The 14,084-nt window shown below is 42.1% G+C and overlaps 1 protein-coding gene across 2 annotated transcripts in view; it reads right to left on the reverse strand.

Annotated features, from left to right (window-relative positions):
- Positions 1-2,662: 2,662 nt before the first annotated feature.
- ephb1 (EPH receptor B1) overlaps positions 2,663-14,084 on the reverse strand; it is a gene marked incomplete at both ends in the record, with an annotated part of 137,100 nt that continues 125,678 nt past the window's right edge. For both annotated transcript variants that reach the window (XM_079173575.1, XM_079173576.1), the window contains 4 exons: positions 2,663-2,771; positions 3,480-3,635; positions 4,599-4,792; positions 6,720-6,869. In XM_079173575.1, coding sequence (XP_079029701.1) covers positions 2,663-2,771; positions 3,480-3,635; positions 4,599-4,792; positions 6,720-6,869 — 609 coding nt within the window. The remainder of the gene's footprint in view (positions 2,772-3,479; positions 3,636-4,598; positions 4,793-6,719; positions 6,870-14,084) is intronic.

The raw sequence follows: 14,084 nt of genomic DNA on the forward strand, positions 1-14,084 counted from the left end.
CATTAAGCATCAGGCTGGAAACCAGATGTGGGCAAATCATAATAGAGGGTTCCTTAGTCTGTGTGTATTTGTTTTTTGACACTCCCATCAGTCTCCCTAACCGTGGCTGATCTGATGCCTGTCAAATGGGGGTTTGCATCCTTGTCTGGGCCCACTTGAGCATGGAGCCAACCATTTCTCAGGCCGGGGTGGCCATGGCCCAGCCCACTCCAGGACAGCCCAGGACAGCTTGGTTACACCAAGGATAAACGAGCTGGAGATGTGCCAGCTAGCGAGAGAGGGCAGGTGAGAGAGGGCAGGACAGAGTGAGGAGGAAGATGACTTAATAATCACTTAATGGGTCCGCCATCAATTTGTAATTTTGGATGAAAGGTGGTTAGATCCGTATTCATTCATGCCTCTTCAAATAGGGCCAAAAGGGATAGAAGCAGGGCCACAGCTACAGCAGGGACTTGATTATACAAAAGCTCATAATAATTGTCTGTGAATAAGACACTTTGCTACCATGGCCGCATGTCAAGGGAAAACAACCACAGGGACATTCAGGTCAGTTTGCTTTCGATTGTGATTAACTATCTCATCAACACTTGACAACACTTTCCAAAGAAAAAAATAAGTAAGCAAAACCACCACTACTCATCACCAAGCTGCTCTCACACTATTGCATTGCACAGACCATCCCCAGACTAAAAAAAGAGAAATCATCCTTGTGTACTATCCAGCAATATCCGCAAAATATATTCCAGATACAGCAGTGTTATTTCAAAGAGAGTCCATCCACAGCATCCCTTAGGAACAATATAGACATCTTGCAATCACGCACTACCAAAGAGTGTGTTTCCAAACACCAATTCCTGCAGCTAAGACTTATGGACCGATTCATATATGCATGAAACTCCTACAAAGTGTTTGCCCTCAACCTGTATACCCATATGGCAGCAGCGTATAGTGAGAGTGCATAGATGTACTCAGCAGCTTAGCTACGGCAGTCTGTGGAAGGCTTTGCTACAGAGTGAGCAGCGTGCCCGTGTGGGTTGTTTAAGCCTGTGTGTTCATGGGAATGGCATCACGCGTCTGTTGGCAAACCTCAGCCCAGATGCTCATTTTGACTGTGTAGAGAAGTGATTTCCAGCGCTTTGATTAGCTACTCTCCCATGCATTTCAAACGTGCAGCGGGTTTTCCCCTGCCAAAGACACTTGCCGGACCAATGAAAAAGGACTGACTGGATTTGCCTGAAATACTGATACAGAGCAATTTACAGAGCAATTTTATGTTTAGTCGGCGGATATTTACCATAGATGTGGGCCGGCCGAGGTGTGGAGTTTCCTTCCCCTCTGGATGTTGCTGAGCACTCGCAACACACAACAACAACAGAACAAAAAGAAATAAAAACATAAAACATATCTGTACAAGTAAGTGCTCACCAGCAAGAGACAGAATGTGTACAGCCACATTAAACGGATATTTTGTCAATTATTTTAACTCTTACAGCAAATTTCATATAGATCTACAATACCAATTGTTTGCCTAAAATTCCTTTAATGTTTTCCTCAGCTTAAGATCCCGTTAGGCTTGTCCTTGTGCCCCTGAAGCAGGGAGTCGTACAACCCAGTGTCTGTTGTCCAGCCGCCTGAAGGAAACCAGGGCACCGTGGGGAATCTACACATTGCATGTGTCTATCACAATCTAGTCAACAAACATGTCTTTGCCAAAAATGCAAGCAGAGAGTTCTGTACATACATATTCATACATATCACCTTCAATATGAAGGTTTATTATGACATATATAATCATATTCAGCAAGAGATAAACATATTTATATTCTCTGAATCTGGGTGGGGCTGGTTAAGAAGTCCTTTGGGAAGGCCTTCCACCCAGGTTACCACAGGTAGTGTTAAAGTTAAAATATGAGTGGGCGGCATCTTGCTATAGTGATAAAAACAAACAAACAAACAGATGGTAAAAGACAAAAATATAACTGGCTCTAAATTTTGGCCAGTCCATTTACAATACATTTTTCAAATTCTTTCAAACGAGCAAACTATGATGTGAAAGTTGAAGATGGTGCTCCACTGTACATCCCTGTATTCTTCTCCCTCTAATTATTCCTATTGGCTCATTGCTTTTTCTTCTGGGACTTATTTCTGGCCAGGTCAAGGCATCTTCATTGCACACATTGACGACGGTAAAATCACAGGTCACACGTTGTTTCTAAATGTCTCACACTTCGGGTTACAATTTTAACATCTTCAAGTCCAGATAATAAAGAAGTACAATATCACTCATTGTACCATACAGTCTGAAATCGTGAGGGAGTCCCTGTGTCAATGTCGGATTGTTGGAGTTATTTTGGTTTAAAATGACATGAATGGCAGTCCATAACCACATCAACTGATACCTGTCTTCCTTCCTTTATTGTGGATAAATGGAGAAACAGCATCAAGTCTGGACCCTGAACTCCCGGCGTGGATTGCATGAAGCGTGATAACGGTTAATCATGTGGTGGTGTAGACCCTGGTCTCCTGTTGTCATGGTAGTGGATTAGATTAAGACAATTGTCTCGATTCTGGCGCGTTCCGATGGATCAGGGGTCATTCGAGGGCTGCCATTGTTGTTGGTCCTACGAATGCTGCCTGCTCCATGGCACAGCGCCCCCTGTAGTCATGCTATAGTCGTGGGTGACTGGCTCATCTGCACCCTCATGGACTGGATATTACTGAGGATCTTCTTTTGGTGGCCTGCCAGGGTCACTCCTATTCTCAGCAAGTCCCTAGAGAGAAAGAGAGAACATTGAAAAGCAAGAACATTTTTGAGGCAACAGATGAAAGACTTTCCATCATATTGAAGATGGAATGGATTATTTGAGTATAAAGGCATTATACTAGCAAAAAACAAAGACTTTCATTTACAGTCGTAACATCACTGTAGAGTAATGTCTGGGTGAAAAGCTAGTGGCGATGAACAGAGAACGCAAATTTACTAAATTAATTATATCACTTGATAGAAGACTTGGTAATGCGTGTTGCTTTGCATTGCAAAGAGACTGCATGAATGCCACCAAGCCCCAAGCATACATTTTTAATAAAAAAAATGTTAGAATGATTATACATTTTCACATAAATTTGTAGACCCAGCAACATTGTTAATTAAAATAAATGAAGTGCAATGTGCATGTCTATTGGTACCACAAGTGCTGTGAGAAACGATGTCACAACCCATGCTTTGAAACACTCATGAACACATAGGCAGTAGCAAATAAATGTGTCTCTTAAAAATGTGTATTTAAAGGAGTTACATCCGTATCCATTCTGGAATTGTTCATAGAAAATCCTTTTCGATGCAATCATTCAAAGACTTGAGTCACTGGGCGCATTCATGCTAAAAATACACACACTTGATGTTTAGTCATTTCACACAAGTGTGCCCATCAGTATATGGATTTAGACCTCTTCATTTGCACATGAGCAGATGAACTCACTCTGAGGTCATTTGAGCCACCAGCTGCAGGGAGGTAAAACCTGAGTTTAGGAAGTTGTCTCTGTACTGGCTCATCTTGATGGCAGCGAGCCAGTCCTCTACTGAGCTGAAGGTGTTGAAGTCAGGTATGGATCTGTCCAACAGTGGCTGAGAAGGCCTGCAGAAGCGAGAGGGGAAAAGGGGGGTAAGAGCAGGTAAGAATAGTACAGGTCTTTGATAAAGGGAGGATTTGAAGAGAAGGAGAGGAACTGTGGTTATGGCTTTTGTGTAGGTGTGTGTGTGAGAGGATGCAAGTTGGAGAAGGAGAAAGTGTGAGTCTATCTATCTATCTATCGAGAGAAAAGCTCCACTCCTTGGCTGAATGGCAAGTGCTGCTACTGCAAAAGGTAAGCAAATACCAGCCATACAACAAGCATGCTATCGTGATGTTTCTCAGTTTCAGATATAAGGAAACTGGTCACAATTGAAGAAACAGTGAACTGAGCTACAATACAGGAGGGACCTTGATGAAAAACAGGCTCTATTGTAGAAACTCAAACTCACACAAAGCCAAAAGTTCACCTTTTAACATGGCAGCTGCACAAAGCACACGGCAAAACCAGTGGCTTCAGGACAAGTCTCAAAATGACCCTCAGTGACACAGCCAAAAGCCTCAAATTTGGAATGGAAAATCTGTGGAGGAACCTGAAGCTTGCAGTTCACAGAAAGTCCACAACCAATCTGGATGAGCTTGAGAGGATCTTCAAAGAAGGGTGCAAGAAATTGCCCAAAACAATTGCAGGACTGGCAATATCATATCCATAAGTACATTTTGTATTACTGACTACATTTTTTGAAAAACACGTTTTTTGCTATAACATTTTAAGGTTAAAAAAATGTGGAAAAATCCAACTTTTTAAAGGCAATATGGGGTTCTGAATGGGTCGGAGGAAAAGTTCAGATTTGATGCAATCAACAGTAATAAATTCATAAATTCATATTTTATGAGGGGATAAAAAGCAAGCATGTGCGTGCTGGATTGTTTGTGCAGACAGTATGTGTAAATACTGAATATATAAACAGATGAAAAGCATACTTAATGCACGTGTAATGTGCGGGTTGAAAAAGTGTTTTTACTCACACTGCAGGGATGTTGGCTCCAGCTTTGAGGTTGGTGGGATTACGGATCATCTTGTCCAGGGTGCTGACAATGTCGGCGAAGCGGGGTCGTACGTTACGGTCCTTCTGCCAACAGTCCAGCATCAACTGGTGCAGAGCACTGGGGCAGTCCATAGGTGGCGGCAGACGGTAGTCCTGTTCAATTGCGTTAATCACCTGGAGTAAGGGTGGGAAGGGGAAGTTTGGGTATTTACAATTGATTGCCGTTAGTCACACGTTTTTTCTACCAACTGGCTGGTTGTCAGTAATATACTTCATTAAAAACGAAATAACAATTTGAGTTTGCAGTGACTAATGATATTTAGCATATTCACTCAGTAATCCAGACACGCTCATCCCTGCCTCAACAACACCCCACGCCTTTCCCATACGGACACACTCCCTCTGGCCACTCAAGAAACAGTTAGAATTCATGCTGATGCGCCCTTCTTCTTGACTCCAGCCAATCATATGCCACTCCTGGAGGACAGAGCAATGAAAGAGACGGAAAGGAAAGCAGAGGCAGTGTCACTGTAGAAAGAGGTCACTTGGGAATGGGCAGATTGCATATAATTAACACTGTGAAGCACAGCCACTTGACACATGTCTCTTAAAGGCTGCCTGGCCTTGTTAGAGAGAAGCTACAATTAAGAGTTCCAGGGTAGTCAGCGATAGAGTGAAGTGCTTTGTAAGAGTTGAACAAAGTTTTATCAGAATTTGAGGCAGATTTGGAGATTCAGGCTGAGTGGAGTACCTTTGATCCAATGACCACCCTTCAAACTCCAGTCACTTATCTTTTAGCTATAATGTATGGTTTGTAATAAATGTACAAACAATGATGTCCAAATAACTACATTATACCAAAAATGAATTAAAAAGCTTAATCTGCTGCCATGAAGCCACTTCTTAGACATTACAAACACAAAAGACTGCCCAGATTGCTGCATTGCACACTGATGGACCTCGCTCTCACCCATATCCATGTATCCAAACCGTCTGTAGATGTAATCTTTTCTTCAAAATGCATAGTTGCGAGATAAGGGTCTGGTGTGAAACGAAGTCGAAAAGATACTATCATTAAAAATTAGAGGCTGCTCTGTCGGTTGCCAAGTCCACCCCGGAGTTGAGTGCAAATCAGCACAATCTTGACAAATGGTGCATATGGAGAAGTGGTTGTGTGTGAGTGTGAGTGTGTGTGTGTGTGTGTGGACTGAGCAGCCGGACATGCTGAGCAGTGCCAGCCCTCTTCTCTGCATTAGTCCCACCAGGCAGTGTTTGCTGCTGGCCCACTGAGGCAACATCTGCTGGGTTGGACGGTCCTTGTGGAGCAGGGTCCATAGAGGCCTGATGGTTGGCTGATTGTCTCACTAAGGGAGCTTAGGGAGAGAGACTTTGTAGTATGGGACTATATCCAATGGTTGTGGGGGATGGTGTTGGTGCATGTGTGTTTGTTGGAGTCTGTGTGTGGCCCTTATCCAAACGGACATGGGGAACAAAGCAGAGCTCTCAGCAATCATTCATTGCTCTCAAAATCTGGCCAGGAAGGAAAGAGGATAGTGTGCAACTGTGTCCATAATACGTCTGCTTTCAAAGTCAGAGTCAAGGACATCTTCAGCCATGATGCTATGAGATGGGAGCCGATAAAAATGTGTGATTTATTACAGCTTCCTCTCTTATGAGTTATCCTTGATTGTTTATCTATGGGGTCGTTTAACCACATCTGTACGCAAATGGCCATCCTCTTAATGAGGCAGGTTATTCAGATTCAAACTTGTTTTTTACACTTACTTAAATGTTTATTTTTATGATTTTTCTTTAAGATCCCATAAAATCTTTAACTTTCTAGAAAGCTGCTACTTCCTAGTAAGAGGTGCATCTTCAGTGGTGACGCCATGCTGTGCTAGCGGGTGTAACTAAGAAGTCAACACATTATTTGACAATTACACTTTTCAGCCTGTCATATCAAATACAACAGATCTTCTCTCCATAACTGAAAGCCCAGTTAACGCTCTCCAATGTTCTGCCCTAACATCCTTTTTAAAAGGAAAAACATTGCATAAAAAAGTAACGATACAAATTCATTGGTCTACCAATAAACACTTACATCCTGGTTGGACATGTCCCAGTAAGGCCTCTCTCCAAACGACATCACTTCCCACATGACGATGCCGTAGCTCCAAACGTCACTGGCTGAGGTGAACTTTCTGTAAGCGATGGCTTCTGGTGCTGTCCACCTCACTGGGATCTTCCCACCCTGAGGAAAGGAGAAAGGGGAACAAAAATGGGCAGAAGGTGAAATTTAAGGAAAAAACAGTTTCACATGATGTCTTTTTGCGAACATTCATTTGCTGCCATTACCCTCAACACCACCGTGCTTGCCTCAGCTGTACACTAAAACTCGTATCCCATCATTCACCCAGTATCAACACTCCAGCAGCCAAAACATACACAAGATTCTGCTTCTGTCTCAGCAGCGGCTCCCATCAGCGTCCGCCCTTCACACATCGACCAACATCACATTTAGCGTCTCCTCTCCCAGAGCAGTGTTTGAATAAAGGAAGATAGGCCCAGGCTTCTGCTCGTACATCGAGCGTGTCTGCCTGTAATTGGGCTACCTGGGCCTCAGGCATGCCACGCGCCCTGTTGACTGAAATTGACAGCTGCTTGTTTAATATTCCACACACACACACACACACACATGCACACACACACACATATATATATATATATATATATATATATATATATACACACATTTGGGAACATATGCACAGGCACAGACAGACGCAATTGTGCACACCCACTCTGAACACCCCCCAACAGCACCTCCTCTTTTATCTGAAGTGAGCTTGCCACCAGTTTAATAATGCCAATTAGCTGAATCTGAGCATTTGCAGATAAGCCGCTGTTGGAGACAAACCCAAACCCAAAAGGCAACCTACACAGACCACCCTGTTCTCTGCTCACTCTCAGAGAGCAAGAGAGTAAGAGAAGACTCAGAGAGAGAAGAGGGAGGGATATAGAGATAGAGATGGAGAGGGAAATGAGAGATTAGTGAGGAGATTGAGAAACAAAAAACTGTCCTTCCGCCGCTAATCATAAACAGGTTTACTTGCGTGTATTTCTGTATGTGTACTGCACGCACGCACACACACACACACACACACACGTATGGAGGTGTTACAGGTCAGTGCTGCATGGCACTGCAGAGGTGGAGAGGCTGAGCTCATTAACGACCACCTCTTTTGGGTTTGACCTTTGCGAGGTTGCTGACGCTGAAAAGAGATTTAACACCCGACCCTGAACGAAGACTGCCATAAGGAAACACGGCTAGACGCAGAGGCAACACTCAGCTCTCAATGAGCACACGAGCCAGCGGAGAAGAAGACATGAAGCATTGAATGAATTGGGCGATTGGTGCAGTGTGTGGTTGTCTGTGTGTGACCGACGGAGAAAATGAGAGAACAAGAAAGAAGTACGGAGAGGAAGAGATCAATAATCTAAGCCCCAACGACTTCAGTGCTTTTCTCATACCTCAGACTAGTTCATATCTGAATCGTTTCATCTTTACTAAGACCCCAAGACACTTTCTCTTGCCCTTTCTTTTGTCTGAGGGCAAACTAGAGCTACACGGGTACAAGCCGAATATCATCGCTGAGAAAGAACAAAAGGGCCAATCCCCTTCCTCTTCATCTGTCACTCTGTCAGGGGCAATGCTTCAAGTCAGTTATTTTATTTGGAAGAACATACATAAGACGAAAAACAAGGAAATAAACACAGAATAACATGAGAAAATAGCTGCTCCAAGCAAAATGCTCTCTATTACGGCTCCCTCTTTATCATTACTCGCTTACTCCCTCTTTTGCTCTGTACATCTGGTCTCATGCCCCAAGACCCTGTTTTTGGATATGAGCTGAGTGTCGCTGAAATGGCCTGAGCAAAGACACAGGCTTCACAAGAAGGTCCTTGTGCGCCTCCAATGAGAAAGACTTTAGTAATAACATTTCCAAGGCGAGTGAGTCAGAGGCAGCTATGCAAAACCTTAGTAATTACTGCTGTGGGCCAATGAAAGCTCTGCCAAAATCCTGCTTTAATAACATGAAGTGCTGAACAGCTCATGCATATAGGGAAGAAGGCAAAAACATAATAAAAATTATTGGAGCTGGATTTTTCCAGTAAAAAGAGGGCTAATACCACAGGGAATGAGTTGGGGGGGGGGGTAGTAGAAGTGATAATGGGAATTAAAACAGACCTATAGTCAACACAAAAGCAGGAGTGCTTTGCGGTGCCTCGAAGCATGGGAAGAGCTCTTTGGATATGGTATATTGTGCTGGCTACTGAACAAGCTGTTTTCTGTTTGCCTTGAAGTAAAATATCGCCCCTGAAACTGAATTCACACATTGCTATTATCTCGGACAGTTAACTCAGAATTTGTGTAGATAAGCCAGAATGTAGCACAGTCACTGCAGCTGCAGAACTTCTAGGCCTTGAGAGGAGCAATCTGTAATGATATCAAGTGACACATCGCAAAACTCCCATGATAATAAATAAAGTGGGTGACATAGAGTGCCTGATTCTCCAGAGATACTGGATGGGTCTATTTTCTGGTTGATAAATGTTGGCACTGTGAGGAAAAAGTGAGTGGCCATGAGGGGGTGTAAACCTGAAATAAATGTGCCACAAAGATACCTTACCATATTCTGTCAAAAATAAAAACTCTTGCACATTTTTGTTCAACTAAATTTCCACATTAGTCATTTGGACAACACATCCAACCATGTTTGCTCAGAGAACTCCTACCTAGAACACCTTGAGCAGAAACAGGAGTGTGCTGTCAACCTAATGTCACCAGAATGAGAGTTACAGTACTGGCTCAACCTGGTTGTGACCACCTGTGTCAGACAGTGACCAGTTGTGACAGCTAGCGACATGTCTGGAGTGCGACTGTCAGGTTAAGAGGTATCACGTTGAGACGAGCATGTTCCTGTGACAGCCAGGTCCACCAGATGAAGGATAAACATGTGGTGGTGAAATAATGTGTGTACTTACTGGTGTCTGTAATGGTCTCTTTGCCCAATAACGTGTGCGTATAGACATTGATACACATAGCAAGGATATGAAACACCTGTCATGTCTTTGCAGTGGTTTGAGCTGCTCATCCACCAAAGTGCCAAATATCTTCATGTAGACTGTCACTGACATGCTGCTGCAGAATGAAGCAAAATCTGAAGGAAATATACCTGTCAGAGTACAATGACTAGTCAACGCACCAATGTCCCAGATAATCGTACTGTAAATAAAAAAAAGAAGAGTTCAGTGTTTGGTCTTGATTTTGCTCAGTCTTTTCACTTCACGGAAGCTATTTAGAGATTCCAAGTAAACTTTCTCCTTAATCTGGAAGACAAATATGCAGATATCCTAATCCCAGTCTTATTTTCTCTCCTGTTCCTTCTTCACTTCGCCTTTCCTTTACTCCTCCAACTTCAGTTATCCACTTCCAAACAATGCACACTCAAATGGACTTGAGCACATTTACTTAGGCTGGGGAGAGTGCTCCATCAACATCCTTTTAATGAAATCCTGAGAGCAACGATCTGCCCTGGATGTCTGCCCAAATAGGAAGAGAAAGAGAGTGGGATGGAGAGAAGCCAAGAGAGGGAGAGTGATATGGAGTGATGGGGAGGAAAATAGAACAAAAAGGGGTGGAGGTTGGTGACAGAGATGCTGGGAATGTATGGTGGAGAGAAAGACACATGTCTTTCACCATGTATACCATATATGCATTGGAGTCATGCAAAACTCGGGGAAAGCATTTGTCAAAGTTTTATTTTATGTTCCAAAGATCCCAGACAGTCTCACATTAGGCTGGAAATAGTTTTGTCTCTGGATTTGATTAACAAACGAATTCTGGAAATGTCTCTATACTGTGTGGGAGGATAACAGAAGGGACTGAAAGAATGCTATGCACACCCAGAATAGCCCCCCATAATTGCTCTACTTCTGAAAAAGAAAGATTAAAATACTTGTGTTTCATATTGCCAGGAACGTTCTATAGCATCCTGAACCCATTTCAAAAAGAATTACTGAAAGGAACTGAAATCCAGTCAGGTTACAGTATAAGTAAAAGCAAAATACACCAACAAAATTGTTTCAGGTTTAGCTTATTGTTTAAATAGTGTGCTTTAACTGAGAAATAAGATAATAATGTAATTTAGTGCACCAGTTCAAATGCATCCCAATAATGTAATAATACATAGTTAAAGATGTGTGTAACATTTCTCTGATGTCATTAACAAAATGTTCATGACTCTCTTACTATTTCAATACTCCCAATAATGTAATAATACATAGTTAAAGATGTGTGTAACATTTCTGCGATGTCATTAACAAAATGTTCATGACTCTCTTACTATTTCAATACTCTTCATTGTCACCTTTAATTACTAGATTCCAGAGTTTACGTTAGCTTAGTTAGCTAGCTAGCTGCTAGTGACAGTTGTAGTTTCAGCAAAATTGATGGTAGCTAGCTAAACATTTGAGATTGATGACTGGTACAACTGCTACCGTCATACTGCATAATAGTTGGTGTTATGACTGCTGACTGCTATACCCTGATTTCACCATAAAAACGGAAAAACATGTAAAAAAGTGATTATGTAAACCATATTTTCATGCCAAAGCATTTCAACTACAATTACAAAACCAATTTGGCTTGGTAAAGAAAATGTAGTGCAGGACACAGCAGTTCCATTCTTGTCAGCATTTGATGGAGTGTTGCAGGATTTAGTCCTGAAAACTTGGAAATGGATTAGCATTTTTGCACTTCCGGTTCCTTAGTCTTGAAGTCAATGCTTATTTAATGGGTTTTGAGCTAGATGTAAAAATCCCATTGGCTTTTTGTCGAGGGAACCGGCACAATGCTAACTTTTGAGTTTGGAAGAATATGAAAAAGAAAATTGTCATGTCAACACTTTTATTTTGAAGGTACTAAAAAGCTTTATACTTGGAAATTACTGCTTTGGTTAAACAACAGATTAAATCTAATTTTTTTTAATTGCAGTCTGCCGTATATTATTCATAAGGAGACACAGGCTCACCAACAAAGAAGGTATCTCTTACACTAATTTAGTTGTACACAAACTCCTTCGTTGTGAATCCTGCTCAGATGCAAATGCTGTCCAACAGCCGCAGATGGCGAATCAATGCCCACCTTATACTAACTCTGGCAAACACGACAGAAGGTATAAATCAAGGTGGAGTGCTTTGGATGGTTGCTCCCACTTTGATGCAGGGACCAAGTATGGATCATGTTACTTTCCTTCTGTTTTTCAGAACCTACACCTCCTCCATATTCATATTCTTTTCCAGTCCTGGAAATTGTTTGCTGCTATATTTAACCCAAGACTGAGCAAATTAAACTCTGCAATCTGAATAAAATTAGCCTGGAAACAACTTAATTAGCTTCCAATAAAAAAAATAAAAAAAACGGGAGATAACAACAAATCAGGATAGGGTGCATGTTTAGTATTTCGCATGACTGTGGTTCTATTTCCAGCATCAGCGACTTTAGCTTGGCAGGACACTCGAGTGGGAAGCCAGATAGGGATCATGCATCGTCGCTGCAGTGGTGACTCATACTTATGTGGGGTGGGGAAGTTGAAAATCTGTGCAGTAGAGCGTGAAACTCTCTACGTGCTCTCCCAATGAAACTGACAGATGACAGTAAGTACCTGGCATGTACTAGTCAACGCCTTCCTCCAGCTTAAATAAGGGAGTTGGAAACAGCAGGGTACGTGGGAAATGCCAACAATTACATTGAAAATTGTTTTGATGCTCTTACCACACATCTCATATGAGTGGCATCCAGTTCAAACCAATTACCAACTCATACATTTGGAGATATCAGCCCTGGATTCTCTTCCAACACAACTGCTACTATATCGTGCTACAACTGCAAAATATAGCCACTGAGAGTTTGTTCCAGCTAAAAACAGGAACAACACATGTGTACACAGGTTTGAACATTAAAATACCCTACAGTAAACCTAGGCTTGTGGAAATATGGAGGGAGAATGTTCGACTTCTGTGCATTATCAAAGAGAATCATTGGAGTACATCTTCCTTTACCTATATCAGGAAATAAAGAAAAAAAGAATCTTCAAATGTATTAATATTACCAACAGTGAGGCACATACCCATTGTTGACAATGCTGTAGTGTGGAATCGCCATGTGGCGTAGTGTAAACCAAACAGCAAATGTGAGATACTGTATATATTGACAGTTGGTCATTTTATAGTGTAAGCACTGTAAGCGGCTTGGTGAAAACAGCTTTTTAACACATATTTTGCCAAATCTTTTTCACATTACATTTTAATAACAAAACACAATATTTTTATCTGTATATTAAATGTTTTTGTTTGTGCATCTCCATCTAAATATTTGTGTAGATGAACTTGCTGTTTGCCTGAAATTGGCTGTGATAATGGGGAGATTTTGGGGTGTGTCCTTGCTGTATGTTATGATGTATGGATATGGCCAGCAGTGCCATAACTTGTGGCCATCGTGGTGACACATATATAAATATTTCATACAAATTTAATACATCAGAAAAAGTCCCCTTTTTTGCCATGTTCCCATTTCCCTTCGTGTTTACTCAGAGACTCTGTCCCTTTAACTTGCAGTGCATAAATATTTCACTACTAGTTGAGTAGACAAGCCAAAAAAAGTGCATAGGCCTGAAGCCAAAGAGAGAGGGGTAAAGGATGCAAATAGAAAACAGACAAATGACAGAAACAACAGCGCAATCCACATAGTGTGAGCACTGGAGCGGAGCAGCGAGAATGTCACTCAGGTCACAGGGCTTTGACGGATGAGCTTTGTTACTGGCTCTGTGTGACCTCGCCTTTCAACCCCTCTCAGCCTCAATGATACATACAACAAACAAACACACACACACACACACACACACACCTAAAAACACATACATATAGCCCCATACACGTCCATTCAGTCACAATGTACAGTACACATCGTGTGACATGCAAGGCAGTGACAAACGTCTCAAATTGTTAGTTGAGGCATAAGCAGAATTTCCTGATCCATACCTGTCTTCTTCACTCTGGTATTGTGGCTAAGCTGTGATAGACTTGACACACTACTCTCACCTGCCCTGCCACATTTTGGAAGCATATCCACACACACAAATTTCATATTGCTCGTTTGCTCTTTTATCTTAGCCACAAACTAACATTAAACCCCAGTGGCTATGCCCAGTTCTCTGTCTTTCACTCACCCATGACCACAAAACACAAAAAAAACATATGACGCATCACCACCGCAGACAGCATCATTCGTCACATCTACACTGAGTATGCCGCTCTGATGTGCCTTTGTGTTGCGGGAAAAGCCTTGAAATGGGAAAGAAGGGGACAGCTGGAGGAAAAGGAAAGAAATGGATGCATTGATGGA

This window comes from Pholis gunnellus (assembly GCF_910591455.1).
Source record: "Pholis gunnellus genome assembly, chromosome: 14".
NCBI lineage: Eukaryota > Metazoa > Chordata > Actinopteri > Perciformes > Pholidae > Pholis > Pholis gunnellus.